Source organism: Rhinatrema bivittatum, unplaced genomic scaffold (genome assembly GCF_901001135.1).
Source record: "Rhinatrema bivittatum unplaced genomic scaffold, aRhiBiv1.1, whole genome shotgun sequence".
Lineage (NCBI taxonomy): Eukaryota > Metazoa > Chordata > Amphibia > Gymnophiona > Rhinatrematidae > Rhinatrema > Rhinatrema bivittatum.
The window spans coordinates 155,305-174,921 of NW_021820554.1; the positions used below are offsets into that span (position 1 = coordinate 155,305).

General features: G+C 44.6%; 1 protein-coding gene across 1 annotated transcript in view; it reads right to left on the reverse strand.

Moving 5' to 3' along the window:
* Nucleotides 1–14,514: 14,514 nt before the first annotated feature.
* Nucleotides 14,515–19,617, reverse strand: part of LOC115081713 (maltase-glucoamylase, intestinal-like) — a gene marked incomplete at its 5' end in the record, with an annotated part of 276,490 nt that continues 271,387 nt past the window's right edge. Inside the window, 2 exon segments of the mRNA XM_029586132.1 lie at nucleotides 14,515–14,824; nucleotides 19,428–19,598. Coding sequence (XP_029441992.1) covers nucleotides 14,747–14,824; nucleotides 19,428–19,598 — 249 coding nt within the window.

The window sequence follows — 19,617 nt, forward strand, 5'->3', positions numbered from 1 at the left end:
CTCATTTGTGTACAAGTGAGACAGTCAACATTTTTAGAATTATGTTCTTGAGACTCTAGAAATGGTAAAAGTTATAGCACTGTATAAGGGAGCATAGAAATAAATCATACTATTGAGGTGATTTTCAAAGGAAAATGTAAATGAATATACCATTGTAGCAATTTTCAAAAACCTTTTTATCAGCATTTAATGCACTTAAGATGGGTAAAACTACTGCCAATTCAAAAGCATATATTGTAGCAATTTTCAAAGGCTGAAAGCTAAAAAGCCTTAAGTTGTTTAGCTTTTCTTCTTAAGGAAGCCATTGCATCCCCTTTATCATTTTATTGCCCTTTTCTGTACCCATTCTAGCTGTGCTAAATCTGTCTTGAGATTTGGTGACCAAAATTACACACAACACTGAGTATAATTTTACCATAGATCTATTGGGAGACATTAGATAGGGATGTGCATTAGTTTTAAACAAATAAGGAATCCAACCAAAATAAGCCCATTTTCTGTTCAGTTTGTTTGAAATGAGACAAAATCCTGGTGCCTCTGAAAACCTAAAAATGTTCAGGTTTTTTGTTTCTTGAAATTGTATGCAATGTCTTCTGAATAGTGCATGCTGCAAATAGCATCCATTATTCAGAAATAATGCTTGCTTTTTCCAAAACACAAAAAAAATGAAAAAAACCTACCCAAACAAACCTAAACTTAGCCAGAATTCCCCCTTCTTCCCCTAAATACAAAAAATGTAGTGAAATTAAGGTCAGTAGCTTTCATTGGTGGGTGTATGCAGGTGCATACCCAGGCACGTGGCCATTTTATGTATACACACACAATATAAAATAGATTAGACTGGCTGTGCACCCAGGTGCATAAATCGGGTTTCTACCATATAAGTCAGGGTATTTTAAAACTGGCTCGCATCCATACTATGACTACTTTCACCAGTTCACCCAGTGTTGAGCTAGGTTCTCCAAACCCCCCCGGTTTAATAGCCTGCACTCCCTACAGTTACTCCTGACCCTTTAAATCCCTCCAAAATGGTTGTTTTTGTATTTTACAGTTACACCTCTTCTGTAGCAGAAGTAAAGTTACAGGCAGAGGACCTGGGCACATGCCAGTGCACGTGAGTATTTAGACGCATATCTCTTGGCCATGCCCTGAAACACCCAGACCATGCCCCTTTCAAAATCAAGTGAGATGTGCATACAGCGGGACATACGTGCGCATCTGCCTAGTTGAGTCAGCAGCAGCCTTCATGGCAGACACTATGTATGACTAGAGATGTGCATTCATTTTTCCTGAATTAGGCAATTTCAACGAACTTGCCTAATTTGGTATGGTTCGGGGAACTGAAAAATGAATGGAATTTTTCCAAAATTTTGGAAAATTTTGTTTTTCGGGTTAGTGCATACTAACCCGAAAATCAGGGTCCCCCGAAAAAAAATAATCCCGAACTGCGGGAAAAATGAAATTTTCCATGGGAGGGGGGGGGGGGGGGGGGGCTCCGAAACGAAGCCTGAAATAATTTTAAAAAGCCATGCACATCTCTATGTATGACCTGATAAGGGTATTGGCCAAATAAGCCAAGATGGAAGTCATGGCAATAGACCTCTTATGGTTGAAAACTTGGGCAGCAGATTTAGCCTCTAAGACTAAACTGGGGAAGCTACCCTTTAAAGGAAGATTACTATTTGAAGAGGAGTTGGAAAGATTCATGAAGGATCTTGGTGGAACCAAACTGTAGAGACTACCAGAGGAGAGGCTCAGAAGATTCCCTAGGGGAGAGATTGGAGACAATGGCCAAAGTACTGCAGGCAACAGAGAGCTGGTAAGGGGCCAGGTGTATATCCCTCAAGACGTCCTGGGAGAATGCAGCCCTTTTGGGAGAACAGGTGGTTCAGGTAATGTCCAAAGCCCATCGAATGGGAAAAACACATGAGGTAGGTCCACTCCGCACTTCCCCTGGTAGGGGGCAGATTTGGAAAATGTTATCGTCAGTGGGTCAAAATTAAGGAGGACAAATAGATCCTAGATATTATTCAGAGAGGTTATAACCCAAAGTTGAAGTTTCCCATAAAAGAATCTTTTATCACTTCACCATGCAAGACAAGCAAGAAAGAGGCAGTAGAACAAACCCTGCAGAGGTTAATTCTTTTACAAGCAATCACACCGGTGCCAGATGAAGAGGACTTCAGAATGCGGTTGCAAGGCAGTGCAGGTCCACTCACATAATGCTACCGCAGTAGCATATATAAACAAGCGAGGAGGAACAAAAAGCAGAGGACTGTGGAGGGAAGCAGCCATGATAAAGTCAATGGCCAAAAAGGATTTGCTAGACATCTCAGCAGTCCATATGGTAGGAACAGACAATACCCAGGCAGACTTCCTCAGCCATCAGACACTAGACCCAAGGGAATGGGAGCTAGCAGAGGAAATGTTCCAATTAGTTGTGAAGTCCTGTGGAGCCCCCTCCCAGTGGGACTTAATGGCCTCAATAAAGAATGCCAAAGCAGTGCATTTCTTCAGTCACAGGAAGGAATTGGGCCAGCAGATGAGATGTTGTATGTGTTTTCTCCACGGTTGCTGGTCAGGAGAGTGATAAAAAAAAAAATAGCACAAATCCAGGGTTGGTGATTTTAATGGCACCAGATTGGCCGAGGAGGCCATGATATGCAGACCTGGTAGGAATAAAAGTAACACAACCAATCAGTTTCATAGAGGTGTCAGCACCTCTGAGAGAGGGCCCGGTGGTTAAGGAGAACCCAGAGAAGCTTTTGCTTACGGCCTGGCTTTTGAGAGGAGGAGATTAAGGCTGAGAGGATTCTTGGGCTAAGTAAGTAAAAATCATTTTTCAAGATACACATGTTAAAAAAACTAAAGCCACTTCTGCTGTCATCAGACTTCCGAACCGTAGCACAAGCTTTAATATTATCAAATCTGGATTATTGTAATGCACTATACATTGGACTCCCACTATCATCTTTACGCCCACTTCAGCTTATCCAGAATGCTACTGCTAGACTGATTTTCAACCTTCCTAAGAGAGAACATATCTCCCCAGTACTCCAACATTTACACTGGCTTCCCATTACTCACCGCATAAAATACAAAATCTTAACCACTATCCACAACCTACTTTATAACCCCAATTCTATATGGCTCTGCTCTATGCTACACATATATAAACCAACAAGACAGCTCCGTTCCACAGACAAATGTTTACTGGAAATTCCGTCAGTCAGATCTACTAGCTTAGCCCTAACAAGAAACAGAGCTTTCTCAGTTTTTGGTCCTTCCTTGTGGAACTCTATACCAGACAGTATCCGAATGACATCTAATTGAAATGAATTCAAAAAGATGGTTAAAACCTTTCTATTTAATGAAGCATACAATCTCAGTACCACTATTTAAATGTTTACTCTGAATCACCCATATCTGCTTGATACTTGTAAAGAAAGAACTATTTCTGTTTTTATTGTGTCTTATGTTCAAATTGTTTTTATTGTGCATGTAAATTGTAAACCGCCTAGACGGACACGTAAGTGACCCCATGTGCGGTATATAAAAAACTTTTAAATAAATAAATAAATAAATAAATAAAATTATTGAAAGCCAGAAAGAAACCACATGTCTAACTTATAGTCAGATTTGGAAAGTCTTCGAAGGCTGGTGGGCAAGGAAAAAGTCAACCTCCAGAAAGGTAGAGGCGGCGGCTATCCTACAGTTTCTGCAGGAAGGATTGGACAAGGACTCCGCTGTTAAAAATACGCTAAGAGTCCAAGCAGCAGCCATTTCATATTTTGGGTGCAGCCTCAGAGGGAAGTCACAGCAGCCCTTGCAGGTGTGGTACAATATTTAAGGGGAAGAAGCAGCTTTGGTCTCCTTGTAAGCCCCCGGTTCCACCGTGGGACTTAAAACGTATGCTGAGGATCCTAGCCAGGGCACCGGTTTGAATGATTTACAAGAAGCTCTTTGAAGGATCTGACTCTGAAGTGATGCTCGTAGCGGTCAGCAAGAAGAATTGCAGGCTCTGTCTTGCAGAGACCCATACTTGCCATCCTCTAAAGAGAAGGTGACAGTTAGGCCAGTCCTATCCTTCCTTCCAAAGGCCATGACAGAATTTCATTTTTATCAGGCAATTACATTGCCAGGGTTCAGAAAGGTGGAATGTGTAGGGAAATAAGAGTTCTGAGGTTCGTATATGTGCACAGGGCCCAGCTGAGATATTTGGAAGAGACCGAGTTCAGGAAATCAGGCAGGCTTTTTGTCCTGTTTGCAGGGGCACAGAAAGGGAGAGGCGGCATCCAAGACCTCGATCACCAGGTAGATTAAAGGAGACCAATAACATCAGATATATCCCTGCATGCACTAAGCCACAATGCTTTATCACATGAGGGGTACCACTATCATGGGGGTGTTGCCATGATTCTGGGGCCCCTCCCCCAAAAAAGCATTGAGGCTGTATGGCGCGTACTTTCGTCTAGTGGCCATACTCCGTGGGTCAAAAGAACCCAGCAAGTAGCCCTTTAACACAATGGAGGCCTCAACCTCGTCTTAAAGGTCCAATGGCCCAAAAATTTAAAAATAGCAGCAAAACAGGGAGGTTGACTGGGGGTCAGTGCTGACCCCCATCTCAGCCCGGGGCTGCAGGTCAAGGTGGCCCCAACGCCCCCCAAAATGTAAATTTTAAACAATGCACCTGCATGGCAATGCCCATGCTGTCCTCCCCCTGCAAAACTGGAAGGGGGTAATCCAGTTGGCCAGGGGCAGGAGACAGGGCCCCGCACCCATTACCAACCATGCTGCACACCCTGACGTAGCAACCACCATCGTAGACTCAGGAATAATCTAAGAAAATATTTCTTTATAGAGAGGTGAGCGGATGCATAAAACAGCCTTCCCGTGGACCTGGTGGAGACAAGGACAGGATAAACACAGACTATTTCTGAGGGAGTGAGAGAAATTGTAAAACTGAATAGTTAGACTAGATAGGCTGTAATCTTTTTCTGCCTTCATGTTTCTTTGTTTCCCCAGAGAATGTTTTTGAGAAATGTTTCCATTATACAGGAATCTGGAAACAATCTTATTGAGTTAATTAGTTGCTGGTTAGCAGATTTACTTTCTTTCAGCAACTGAGCAAGCAAAACCCTTTTAATTATTCTTTAATAATTGTGCTGTATCAGATTACACGTACCTTAATTCCACTTTAAATCACACTTATTTATGTAGGATTCAAAACATTTCATACATGAGGTAACATTTTTACTTCATTTTTTATAAATCATAATTCAAGCATTTCCCTTAGACATATTTCTCAAGTCACTTGTAATGAAAAGTAGATGATCATGAGTGCTGGCTACCTCTGAGGCGTGCCATATTCTTTTATCCCTGATGCCTGCTGCTTCCTGTCTACTAATCCTACCTGTAAAGATGTCAGAAAAGCGGAGGCCACAGGGGCTATGCATACCCCCCAAAAATGTGGGCTGCCAATGGCAATGACTGCTGCTCTTCCCCTTCTCCTAAATTACCATTGGGCTCCCTACTTACAAAGCTGAAAAGTGCAAGAGAGTTAGTCCTCCTCTGGCTAGAGTGCTGCTGGAGTGTACAAGAGAGTGAGTCCTCCTCTGGCTAGAGTGCTGCTGGAGTGGACAAGAGAGTGAGACCTCCTCTGGCTAGAGTGCTGCTGGAGTGTACAAGAGAGTGAGTCCTCCGCTGGCTAGAGTGCTGCTGGAGTGGACAAGAGAGTGAGTCCTCCTCTGGCTAGAGTGCTGCTGGAGTGGACAAGAGAGTGAGACCTCCTCTGGCTAGAGTGCTGCTGGAGTGTACAAGAGAGTGAGTCCTCCGCTGGCTAGAGTGCTGCTGGAGTGTACAAGAGAGTGAGTCCTCCTCTGGCTAGAGTGCTGCTGGAGTGGACAAGAGAGTGAGACCTCCTCTGGCTAGAGTGCTGCTGGAGTGTACAAGAGAGTGAGACCTCCTCTGGCTAGAGTGCTGCTGGAGTGTACAAGAGAGTGAGTCCTCCTCTGGCTAGAGTGCTGCTGGAGTGTACAAGAGAGTGAGACCTCCTCTGGCTAGAGTGCTGCTGGAGTGTACAAGAGAGTGAGACCTCCTCTGGCTAGAGTGCTGCTGGAGTGTACAAGAGAGTGAGTCCTCCTCTGGCTAGAGTGCTGCTGGAGTGGACAAGAGAGTGAGACCTCCTCTGGCTAGAGTGCTGCTGGAGTGTACAAGAGAGTGAGTCCTCCTCTGGCTAGAGTGCTGCTGGAGTGTACAAGAGAGTGAGTCCTCCTCTGGCTAGAGTGCTGCTGGAGTGTACAAGAGAGTGAGACCTCCTCTGGCTAGAGTGCTGCTGGAGTGGACAAGAGAGTGAGTCCTCCTCTGGCTAGAGTGCTGCTGGAGTGTACAAGAGAGTGAGTCCTCCTCTGGCTAGAGTGCTGCTGGAGTGTACAAGAGAGTGAGACCTCCTCTGGCTAGAGTGCTGATGGAGTGTACAAGAGAGTGAGACCTCCTCTGGCTAGAGTGCTGCTGGAGTGTACAAGAGAGTGAGTCCTCCTCTGGCTAGAGTGCTGCTGGAGTGTACAAGAGAGTGAGACCTCCTCTGGCTAGAGTGCTGCTGGGGTGTACAAGAGAGTGAGTCCTCCTCTGGCTAGAGTGCTGCTGGAGTGTACAAGAGAGTGAGTCCTCCGCTGGCTAGAGTGCTGCTGGAGTGTACAAGAGAGTGAGTCCTCCTCTGGCTAGAGTGCTGCTGGAGTGTACAAGAGAGTGAGTCCTCCTCTGGCTAGAGTGCTGCTGGAGTGTACAAGAGAGTGAGACCTCCTCTGGCTAGAGTGCTGCTGGAGTGTACAAGAGAGTGAGTCCTCCTCTGGCTAGAGTGCTGCTGGGGTGTACAAGAGAGTGAGTCCTCCTCTGGCTAGAGTGCTGCTGGAGTGTACAAGAGAGTGAGTCCTCCTCTGGCTAGAGTGCTGTGCTTGCTGGTCCTGCCTCCTCTTTCTGCAGAACAGGCTCTGTTGGTTCAATTTCAAGCACAGATGCCACTGTGCAACATGGTTTTAACTACTTTCTACCCAATAGGGAAACTTTTCACAGTGGATCTAGTGACTTTCTTCAGGTAAGGAGTTGGCAACACTGCATAGGCATTGGAACGGTATTGGCCACCCAGACCCTGACCCATCCAACTTACGTAGTAGAGGCAGGTCATCCCTGCCTGCAGGCAGAAAGAAGATCCCAGCTGCTGTGACAGCGGCACTGCCAAATGATGACCCACCCCTAGGCTTCCCATGCCCCACAGGCAGGAAGAGAATCTTACAAGTAGAAGATGACCCACTGAGTGTGAGGAAAGAGAAGAGGAATAAGAGAATAAGAATGTGAGTAGGGAGAGGGACAAGATGGGGGGGGGTCAGTGTGTGAGACGGGATAGAGGTTAATCAGTGGGATGGGACTGGATGGAGGGGAGAGAGGAAGTGAGTGAAAGGAAGGGAAGTGAAATGGTTAAGTGAGAGGGGATAGGAGAGGGATATGGCATGTGAATGAGGGAAAGAAAGGGAAAATGTGAATCCAAGGAACGGGAACAGGATGTAACATAGTAACAGCTGGCAGAAGAAGACCAAATGGTCCATTCAGTCTGCCCAGCAAGCTATACATGATGGCACCTGCCAACCCATGCAGACCACCCCCAAGCCCTCTGTCAGGGCAGCAACTGCAGCTGCACACAGGTTAACCCTATTCTGTTAGGGTAGTAACTGCTGCTCCATGCTGATTACCCCAAGCCTTTAGGGGTGTGCATTCGGATTGACCGCATTAGTAAAACGCAACTCATATTTTTTTTTTACTTAAAAAATTGATTCGACATAAACGATCGGATTTCCCACATATCGAACATAGATATGTTCGATATGTGGGAAATCGCGATTGTTGAGCCAAAATAAAAATATAAACCCCCCCCCCCCCCTTAACCCCCCCCCCCCCCCGACTTACCACAACTCCCTGGTGATGGAGCGAGGAGTGAGGACGCCATTTCTGCAATCCTTGGCGAGAAGCATGTGACGTCGGTGGCACGTCGAGTGACGCCGGCGTCACGTGATTCCCGGCGAGTTCGCGCCGGACGGCTCGTTCGGCCCAAAAAGAACTTTTGGCCAGCTTGGGGGGGCCTCCTGACCCCCCCAAGCTGGCCAAAAGTTCTTTTTGGGCCGAACGAGCCGTCCGGCGCGAACTCGCCGGGAATCACGTGACGCCGCGTCACTCGACGTGCCACCGACGACACATTCTTCTCGCCAAGGATTGCAGAAATGACGTCCTCACTCCTCGCTCGATCACCAGGGAGTTGTGGTAAGTCTGGGGGGGGGATTAAGGAGGGTGAGGGGGTTTAAATTTTTTTTTTGCACATATGTACATATACCCAACTCATTGGATTTTTTTTATGTCCATATTGGCCGCAAGTGGGACCCCCTTTCGGACATAAAAAATATGAACATAAAATTTTGCTCTGCACATCCCTACAAGCCTTAGTAATATTTACAATCAAACCAAACAACTGTCAAACCCATAACAAAATTACTTCCAGCAACATTTTTATGGGGTAACCAGCCTTCTTGATAATTCAAACAATGTTGCTTAAATATGCTTTGCTTTTGGACTTGGCCATAGAATTAGTCCTGTGCATTTTCTCTAATGTCTGTATGTCAATAGCTTGGACCAAAAATCGGGGCCCAATTCCTCCACCATCAAAGTGGAAAGTGATGTTGCAAATGCATCAAAATCATCAAGGTTAATTGGGCTGCAAATGCAAAAAGTAACTCATAAATAATTGCTCTATGCCACAACCTAGCCATGAATTTGTGACCTCAGTTGTCATTGGTGGTTTGCATACATTTTTTTCCATTGCTGTTTCATTTTCAGGTCCAGGTTGGTCCATTTTGTTCCACTCCACGGATCTGAAAACATTTTTCATCCCAATTTCGTGTAAACAAAAACCAAAACAAAAAACCCTCCTGCCCCAACCATTCAAATTTAAATATAACCCCCCCCCCCAAGACTTGCTGAAAGTCCCTGGTTGTCCAGTGGGGGTCCCGGGAGCGATCTCCCTCTCTCGGGCTATCAGCTGCCAGTAATCAAAATGGCACCGGTGGCCCTTTGCCCTTACCATGTGACAGGGGCTACTGGTGCTATTGGTCGGCCCCTGTCAAATGGTAGGAACAATGGATGGCCTGCACCATATTTTAAGATGGCGCCACCCGTCCATTGCTCCTACCATGTGACAGGGGCTGACCAATAGCACCAGTAGCCCCTGTCACATGGTAAGGGCAAAGGGCCACCGGTGCCATTTTGATTACTGGCAGTCGATGGCCCAAGAGCGGGAGATCACTTCCCGAACCCCTGCTGGACCACCAGGGACTTTTGACAAGTCTTGGGGGTATCAGGAGGTGGGAGGGTTGTATTTAATTAAACTTGAAGGGTTGGGGTGGGTTTGGGGTTTTTTTTTTAGTAGATGTGCCCTTCCTCCCCCCCAAAAAAAATGATAAGAAAACCACATGAAATTTTGTGGGTTTTCCTTTCGTTGTTTTTGCTTCCCGAAATGCAGAGAAATAGGAAATATCATCTTTATTTCCTATTTTGTTGCAAATGAATGCACACCACTAGCTGTCTTCTCAAACCATATATTAAGGGTAGTAATTGCCACTCTATGCAGATGTTTTGGTTATGACCACATACACTGAGTTTTACCCAAATGGCTTCCGCCTGCACACCTAATGGACTATATCTTGGAAACTTATCCAATATACATACACATAAATGCACATACTGACTCAGTACATCGTGGTTCCAGGTCTTTCTCACGGTGGAACTGCTGGCATACCTAAAGTTCTGATTCTTGCCTGTTCATAAGCATTTTTTAGCAGTTCACAGTGCAAAATAGTAAATATGAATTTACTTAGCCTGTGGCCTTCAAACTAGTTTCAGTAAATTCTATTACAGTAGGTTACAAAAATGTTGCAATGAAAGTTAATATAGATCACCTTAGTTCTTCATGTCCATCCGCTAGCCTGTATCTAGAGAAAATGAAGAAATAGGGTGACCTATATTAACTTTAGGTTCAACATTTCAGATTGGGGGTGAGTAGGAGAGAGTGCAGGGCCTGTGGAAGCACTAGGTAACTGCCTAGAGAACTATAGTTTTTGGGTGGCACAATTGTGACTCCTTGTTCTTTCCTTCCGTATGGAAACAGAAGATAAAGTTGTCAATGGGCCTGTGCAGTTGCCGTGGCTGGAAAGAGCAGGATCAGCGTTGGCCCTGTGAGAAGAATGAAGTGTCCAGTCAGCTCCTTGGTCTGAAGGTAGAGGCTGCACCTGTGCATTCTGAAGGAGGAGATGAGGAGTGAGCATGTATTTGTGAAAATGAACATATGTGTTAATATGAGACTGGACAAACTTTGTATGCAGCCCCCTGTCCCCCTCTAACCCAGAGCAATCTCAGGGGGATGGGAAATCAATAGTTCCCAGGTATGGACAGCAGGGGAATTTTTCTTTAATCCTTATTAATTTTAATGATTGGGTGTTCTGAAATTTTTATTGATTTTCATAAACTCAAAATATTTTTACTCTAATTGTAGACAGTTCTATTTATCGGCTATTTCAAGACCTATTTTATTTATTAGTATGCTTTTAATATTATGATTGATGTGATATATTTCTTGATTGTATTGTTTGATGTTTTATGAGGAATGTTTTTCCATTGTTGCGCTGCAGTCTGACTTGTTGCAGTTTCCAATTCAATTTTTGTCTGCACATTTCTATTTCTGCTTTTTGATCTCTTTGTTCTGTATTTGGTGAGGGTCTGTCTGACTGTGCTCTGCATGTGTGATGGAGGTGAGCTATTCTGCTACTGTGCTACTCTGTAGCGACATTTATTAGGGATGTGAATCGTTTTTTGATGATTTAAAACAATCGTCAGATATATTTTAAATCGTCAAAAATCGTTAGAGCCGCGATACAATAGCAATTCCCCCGATTTATCGTCAAAAAATCATAAATCAGGGGAGGGGGAGGGCGGGAAAACCGGCACACCAAAACAACCCTAAAACCCACCCCGACCCTTTAAAACAAATTCCCCACCCTCCCGAACCCCCCCAAATGTTTTAAATTACCTGGGGTCCAGTGGGGGGGTCCCGGCGCGATCTCCCGCTCTCGGGCCACGGCTGCGTTAATAGAAATGGCGCCGGTGGCCCTTTGCCCTTACCATATGACAGGGCAAAGGTAGCGCCGGCGCCATTTTGGTTCCTGTCACCCGACATCACGAGTGCAGGAGATTGCTCCCGGACCCCCGCTGGACCCCCAGGGACTTTTGGCCAGCTTGGGGGGGCCTCCTGCACTCGGGCCGTATTGCCAATATTCAAAATGGCGCCGGCGCTACTTTTGCCCTATGTCATACGGGTCGTATGTCATACTGAGGGCAAAGGTAGCGCCGGCGCCATTTTGAATATTGGCAATACGGCCCGCGTGCAGGAGGTCGCTCCCGGACCCCCGCTGGACTTTTGGCAAGTCTTGTGGGGGTCAAGAGGCACCCCCCCAAGCTGGCCAAAAGTCCCTGGGGGTCCAGCGGGGGTCCGGGAGCGATCTCCTGCACTCGTGACGTCGGGTGGGGGATTTGTTTTAAAGGGTCGGGTTGGGTTTTAGGGTTGTTTTGGTGTGCCGGTTTTCCCGCCCTCCCCCGATTTACGATTTTTTAACAAAAAAAACCATGTCGATCAGATTTCCCTCCCCCCCCAGCCAAAATCGATCGTTAAGACGATCGATCACACGATTCACACCCCTAACATTTATAGCAGCCTGGCTTGTTCTGTTTTCCTAATAGGATGTGTATTGGTGTGTTAGGGCCTGAAGTAATAGTTGCAGTATTGCATTTTCTTGTTTGAATGCTGGCAGTTAATGTTGTTTTTGGTATGGAGGTTTAGTATATTATATTGTAATTGTAGCTCGGTTTATGGCTTTCTGAGGCTCAAGTGACAAACTCAACATGTTATAATAAGCTTACTGTTATGTGGGTTCAAATGTCTTTGACAGGGTTTCCTCGGTGACACCACAGCAGTATATGTAAAGATATACACATGTTGCTGTAAATGATAACTTTAGCTGAGAATGAACTTTAAAAGCCTTTTTCATGTAAAATCTGTTATAAATGCATACATTTGATGTGTTTTGAGGTCGAGGGGGCACAAGGCTGTAAGATTTACCTAGGGCACCTAATAAGAACATAAGAAAATGCCATACTGGGTCAGACCAAGGGTCCATCAAGCTCAGCATCCTGTTTCCAACAGTGGCCAATCCAGGCCATAAGAACCTGGCAAGTACCCAAAAACTAAGTCTATTCCATGTAACCATTGCTAATGGCAGTGGCTATTCTCTAAGTGAACTTAATAGCAGGTAATGGACTTCTCCAAGAACTTATCCAATCCTTTTTTAAACACAGCTATACTAACTGCACTAACCACATCCTCTGGCAACAAATTCCAGAGTTTAATTGTGCGTTGAGTAAAAAAGAACTTTCTCCGATTAGTTTTAAATGTGCCCCATGCTAACTTCATGGAGTGCCCCCTAGTCTTTCTACTATCCGAAAGAGTAAATAACCGATTCACATCTACCCGTTCTAGACCTCTCATGATTTTAAACACCTCTATCATATCCCCCCTCAGCCGTCTCTTCTCCAAGCTGAAAAGTCCTAACCTCTTCAGCCTTTCCTCATAGGGGAGCTGTTCCATTCCTTTTATCATTTTGGTCGCCCTTCTCTGTACCTTCTCCATCGCAATTATATCTTTTCTATTGATCCTAACAGAGTTCACCACATACAAGCCCGCACCATTCACCCGTCTCCCACTTCCCCAGGAGACAAATGCAGGGGGGACACATCAAGGTGAGCATGGATGTTCTTTCAATCAAGCGAATGATGCCCAGACAATTAGGACTTTTTCGGTACATTTAGGCCACATTTTCTTGGTCTCCAATTACATCTCTTGGTACCCAATGATCTTCTTTCTCCAGACATAGTACAGAATAGTCACCTAATCCTGACACTGCTATTAGGAATGCTATCTTTCAAAGGAGCAGGCCATCCCTGTTTGCTGGCAGAAAGAAGACCCTAGTGGTTTTCTAGCATTGTGTACTATATTGGTAGGTCTAGGAATGAATAATTCTGATTTATGATTTATGCAAGGAATGTATATAATAAAGAATGACCAACTTTACTTAGAGAATAGCCACTGCCATTAGCAATGGTTACATGGAATAGACTTAGTTTTTGGGTACTTGCCAGGTTCTTATGGCCTGGATTGGCCACTGTTAGAAACAGGATGCTGGGTTTGATGGACCCTTGGTCTGACCCAGTATGGCATTTTCTTATGTTCTTATGTTCTTAACTTTAAACATAAAGTAAGAAACTGGCAGTGGGGGCAGAGCTTGGTTGCCCCCCCTCCCCAGCCAAAAAGGTGTTCCTCTGCCTAGCTGTGCAGGCCCATGGCCCCTATGCCTTATCAAAAATGCATTTGGCATCCTTGCAGCCCACCTCTTTCCTACTATCATCTCCCCCAGTAGCCTGCCTCTTGATAATTGCATAGTCTGTGCTCCACCAGAATGCAGCTTGCCATCTCGCAGCCTGCAAAATCTGCCCCGGTCAGCCTCCTCTTACCCAGTGGGTATCTACGACCACATGATATCACAGTGAGTGTAGTGGGAGGTTAAGAAGAGATGCTGCTAACCATTCTCACCCATGCAGGGAGGGGTGGGCGAGGTTGCAGCACAAATACCATTACCCCTGTGCTTTGTCTGCCAGTGGTTTTTCTACCCGATGATCACTGACTGGCAGTGGTGCTACTCTGCTGGGCTCCTGCTGACAACACAGAGATCAAATGCTAAGCCATGTGTAGGAGCAACAACTCAATGTGGCCTTCTTCTCACCATGTTGGTGCAGTCATCCAGTGTGGATGTCGTCATATGCTGACCAGGAGGCAGAGGGGATTAGTCTTGGGGGAGCTTTTCCAGCCTGAGGGCACTATCTCATTTTAAAGCTAATGGCATGGGCAAGTATGGGAAGGGAGCTATAGTTGTTTAGTGAATTCAGGAACTGCTTCACACAGTGGGGGATGGAACAAAGCTGATTATTGTCTATGACTGCCATGCCGGCTTTTATAACTTGCCTGCACCTTAGCAGGAATTTCCCATCAGAGGCCTCTATAATAAAGGGGGTTGGAAAAGAAGGGAAGTGGGCAGCTTGCCAGTGTACACAATCCATAAAAATGGTGGCTACTTCGTACAGAACATTTTTAAATGTAAAAACTGCATTTTCAACATCTGCCTAATCAAAAAAATGAATCTTTTCAACCAAGATGTTGTACTATTTGCTTTACTATAATACAACTTAATTGATTTTTCTGTTTGTATACAATACATGAGATCATTGTCATTTTTTTTTCTGATACACATCATCCAATACTTTATTATTGACATAAGACTATGGATATATAAAATAAAAATACTGAGAAACTGAGTTGACAAATTATAGATTTATTAGGATAAGAAAATGCAATATCACAAATTCAAAATGTTGTGAAAACAACAAAAGTGTATTCTGTAATGAAAATTCTATATTTTCATGAAACATTATCCACAAAAAGAAATATAATTCACTTCCTTTTTCCTTATGGTGATAGATCTATTATCATATTGGATAAATGCAATAATTTATCAAATTGCTCCTTGACTGCTTTAAACGCTGATTAGGGTGTGGTCTGCCATATAACTTTCATTGTTTTATTCAAGCTGACATCTTTGTCTGTCAGATTAATATTTAGAACCTAAATAGAGAAAAATGAAAAAGAACATGTTTATGTAATATCACTGTGAAATTACTTAAGGCATGCTAATTAGAATTGACAGCTTATTAGTATGTGGATCAGGCACAGACATTTCTGTTAAACTACTGATATAGCAGATATCTTGAGAAGACATGTCTAAGCCTATGTACCAATCAAATACAGTTCTATTATGAGGTAAGAGTGACACCTTTAATTATTTATGGTGACTACTGTTATTTAAAAAACAATTACCGTAATGTTCTCCAAAGAAATACTATCCTAATGATGTACACAAAGTTGATACCTTGTGGTTTACCAATGAAATGCATACTTTCTGTGTATAGAACAGTATTTCTGAAAAATATTGCATGAGTTAAATTGACCAGGCAGTCACAAGTTGTAGTTGTATATCTTTCTAGATTTCATTATATACATTGATTTCTTCCCATGGTTTTTCAGTTGTTCAGTTTTGATGATGGTTTGTGAAAGGTCTTCCAACACATTGAATGATTTTCCACATTTTTTTTCATGGATTTTAATGAATGGGGAGGGCAATAATCAAAGCCATTTCCAGGGCAAAACTCTGTTTTACTCTAGGTAGGATGTTATCAAGGAGACAACATATCGCAGTGAAGCATTTTTCTAATCCAATCTATCACTACTCTTCAGAACCAGTGACTCTTTTATCTTAAAGGACCAATGGGTAGGGATGGAATCAATCTCAGTCCATTGAAGAAAACTCCTAAGTTTTACTAAGATTTAGTACAAGGCTGCTACATGATAACCAATCACCAATCTGTGAAAAACAGAGCAAAAGTTTATCCAATGCCGCAGAAAATGTAGAAGTAATGGGATAAAATTATGTCATCAGCATAAAGTTTGAAGGAGATAACAAGCTGAGAGAGAATATGGTAAAGAGGAAGCAGGTAAATATTTAGTAGTATAGGAGAAAGTGAGGATCCTTGAGGGACCCTTATAATAAGAGGGTCAGTGGAAGAGGATGAATTGCCTGTAAACACTCTGGGGCAGATTTTAAAAGGGTTACGTGCGTAATATACATGTATAACCCTTTTAAACCCGCTCCTGCACGTGCCGAGCCTATTTTGCATAGGCCTGGCAACACACACAAACCCTGGGAGGCACGTATGTCCCAGGGCTTGAAAAAAGGTGTGGAGCGAGGGCGGGGCAGGGGTGGGGCATGACCAGAGGCCTCTGCTAGGCAGCTGAGCCGGGGGATCGCGCGCCGGCACTTGACCGGTGCGCGCAAATTACACCTGCAACAAAGGTAAGGGTTTTTTTAATTTTCGGGCTGGGGGATAGGTAGGGGAAGGGAGGGGAAGGTGGGGGGGGGGGGGGGGCGGAAGGATTTCTGATTTCAGAGCAGCCTCGAAGGAAATGGGTAAAGCCATCGGCGCTATCGGCGCCATTTTGATTACTGGCAGCCGACAATGAAATCGCTTTCGGACCCCCACTGGACCCCCAGGGATTATTGGCAAGCCTTGGGGAGGTCAAGAGCCCCCTCCTGACCCCCCCAAGGCTTGCCAATAATCCCTGGGGGTCCAGCGGGGGTCCGAAAGCGATTTCGTTGTCGGCTGCCAGTAATCAAAATGGTGCCGATAGCCTTTGCCCATACTATGTCACAGAGGCTTTCGGCGCCATTGGTCAGCTCCAGTCACATGACAGGAGCACAAGATGGCGCCGATGGCCATGTGACAGGGGCTGACCAATGGCGCCGGTAGCCCCTGTGACATGGTAGTTCAGAGGCTATTCGGCACCATTTTAAAGAGCACGGCTTGCAGTAGCACGGGCACGGAGGGCAAATGGAACCCATGACCCCGCTGGACCACCAGGGATGTACTTAGTAAGTCTTGGGGAGGGATCGGGATCGGGGGGGGGGGGGTGTTGTATTATAGTTTATTTAAATGTTTGGGGTGGGTTTTAATTTAAAAAAAAAAAAAAAGTGTCCCTCTCCCCATGCAAACCCGAAAAACGAAATTTCCCCGAAAGTCGGGGAAAATTCTTTTCGGGTTTCGGGGCCTCCGAAACCACAACGAGTTAGGAAATTCAACGAAATTTCCTAACTCGGGCGAAAAACAAACCACATCTCTAGTGTGTATACACACACACACACACATATATATATATATATATATATATATATATATATATATATATATATATATATATATATATATATATGAGAGGGTGGGTGGGAGTATGTGTGTGTGTGTGTGTGGGGGGGGTATGTGTATATGCATATGAGAGGGTGGGTGGGTAACGGTGTGTGTATATGGGTGGGTGAGGGTGTGTGTGAGTCTTTGGTATGTGTGTGTATGAGAAGGTAGTGGGAGTGGGGTGTGTGTGTGTGTGTGTGTGTGTGAGTATGAGAGGGTAGTGGGTGGTGAATGTGTGAGTGTGTGTGTGAGAGGGTAGTGGGGGTGGTGTATGTGTATGTATGATTTTGTGCCTGCGTACATGTGGCTGCGTGTGTGAGAGTACCTGTATATGTGTGTGAGAGAGGTTAAAGTTTGTGCACCCTCCTCCAATCTACGACAATCTCAGGAGGACTGGAAATCTAAAGTTCCCAGGTATGGAGAGTGGGAGATTTTATTTTTAGTTTTAATTATTGGATGTGGTGTATCTGCTGTTTTGAAATATTTTATTAGTGTTTGGTAATATTTTAAATATTTTTATTCATGTTTTTAATAGAGATGTGATTCGGCCGAAGCAAAGGTTCGGCCTTTGTTATCAGCCCGCTGCAGGAAATTTCATTTTCCTGTGGTTCGGGCTGATTTTATTTCATCTGACCCTGAACCAAAGCACAAAACCCGGCCCCTGGCCCTTCAAATTAAAAAAAAAAAAATCCAAACCCACCCCAAACCTTCAAATTCAATTAATTGCAACCCCTCACCCTCCCGACCCCCGAAGACTTGCCCGACTGCCCCCCCCCCTCCCAAGACATACTGAAAGTCCCTAGTGGACCAGCAGGGTCCCGGGAGTGATCTCCCCCTCTCGGGCCGTCGGCTGCCACTAATCAAAATGGCGCCGATGGCCCTTTGCCCTTACCATGTGACAGGGGCTATCGGTGCCATTGGCCGGCCTCTGTCGCATGGTAGGAGCATGGGCCATCGGCGCCATTTTTATTAGTGGCAGCCGATGGGCTGAGAGTGGGAGATCGCTCCCAGGACCCCCACTGGACCACCAGGTAATTTTAAAACGTTTTGGGGGGGGTCGGGACGGTGGGGAAAGCTAAGGGAACTGTTTTAAAGGGTCAGGGGCAGCCGATTAAAAAAAAACCCGATCGGGCCGCATGAAAAAAAATTCACGATGTGAATCGGAACCAATTCTGGTTCCGATTCACATCTCTGGGAGGAATACCTGACTATCTGCAGCTCCAGAGGGTGACTGAAATCTCAGAGCCTACCAGCTCCAGGAGCACTTCACATCAGGCAGTGATTGGCCAGCTATTAACTCCCCAATCCTCATAGATGATCTCTTGTTGGCACGAGCCTCCCTTGTCTGGCAGGAAGAGCAACCTTATACCCAGTGGGGAGCATGACAGGTTGGAAGGGCTCAGCCATGTTATCCTAGGGCCTCTTAAACCATTATCCGAGATAAAAAGTGATTTAATTGGTTAAACTGCCCTGTCTGAAAATTGCTTTCTTCTCTCCAGTTAAAAGTAAGCATAGGATTCCTCAGCTCATGTAGTTTTAGCTAAGCTAAATAGAGCCACACCGAGAAATGTGTTGGGAGAGTAACAGTCACAGGATTGAATTGGCAAAACCACTTTTTACCTTGTTCCTATGTCCACAAAATAAAAAGAGGTAAAAGTGTGCAGGGACTTTTGTGTCCACATAGTTATGTAAATGAATTTTCAAGAAAAAAAACCTCCATTTCCTCAGAAACAAACTTAGGCCAGGATTCATCATTCATTGCATAAATGATGAATCCTGCGAAAATGGGGGGCAGGAGGGTGAGGGGGGGGGGGGTGCGGGCCTGCGAAACCCGGCAGCCTTCGCACCACCTCGGTGTCTTCAGTGCCGGCTTTCGCACTGAGTAGCGCCACCGTGAAAGGTGGTGCTATTGGGCGCGCTACTGCCGATGACAACGTGGGTAACATTATCGCCGGCAACAAAAACACTGCCGAATCCCCCCCTCCTCACCCTTCCTCGTCCCGACTCCACCCCTTCTCCTAATTTGCATGCTGCTGCTTGCGAAAAGGGTCTTTTCATGTGCGATGACCCTAATAGAATGTAAGCCCTCCGGGGATAGGGAAATACCTCCAGTATCTGAATGTAATCCACTTTGTAGCGCTGAAAAAAGTGTGAAAAGCAGAATATAAATCTAAATAAAATAAAATAAAACTATATGGGTAATTTTTCTTTGAAATTTGCCTTTAAGGTCCATAAATAAAAAGATTTGTGCATATTTTGTGCATAAGCGGGTTACTGAAAATTGTCCCATGACATCTGATATCTAAAAGAAAGAGAAGCTCAAGAGAAAAACATAATTATTGGAAAAAAATAATTAAATATATAAGCAGGGCTAATTTAAATATTTATTCTGTACAAACCCATGACTGTCGGTTGTATTCATACTGTACCTGATTTGTGCTACTCTCAAATTGTGTAATGGTATGTTCTGTACCATTTAAATGGAGAGTAACACTTGTAATTGCAGCGTTTCCAATTCCAGTGATTTTAATGTATCCAATTTTAAATGAATTTAATGTTGAGACATAGTTGTTATGGATTATGTTATTTTCTAAAGTTTTCTGGGGAAAAAAGAAAAAA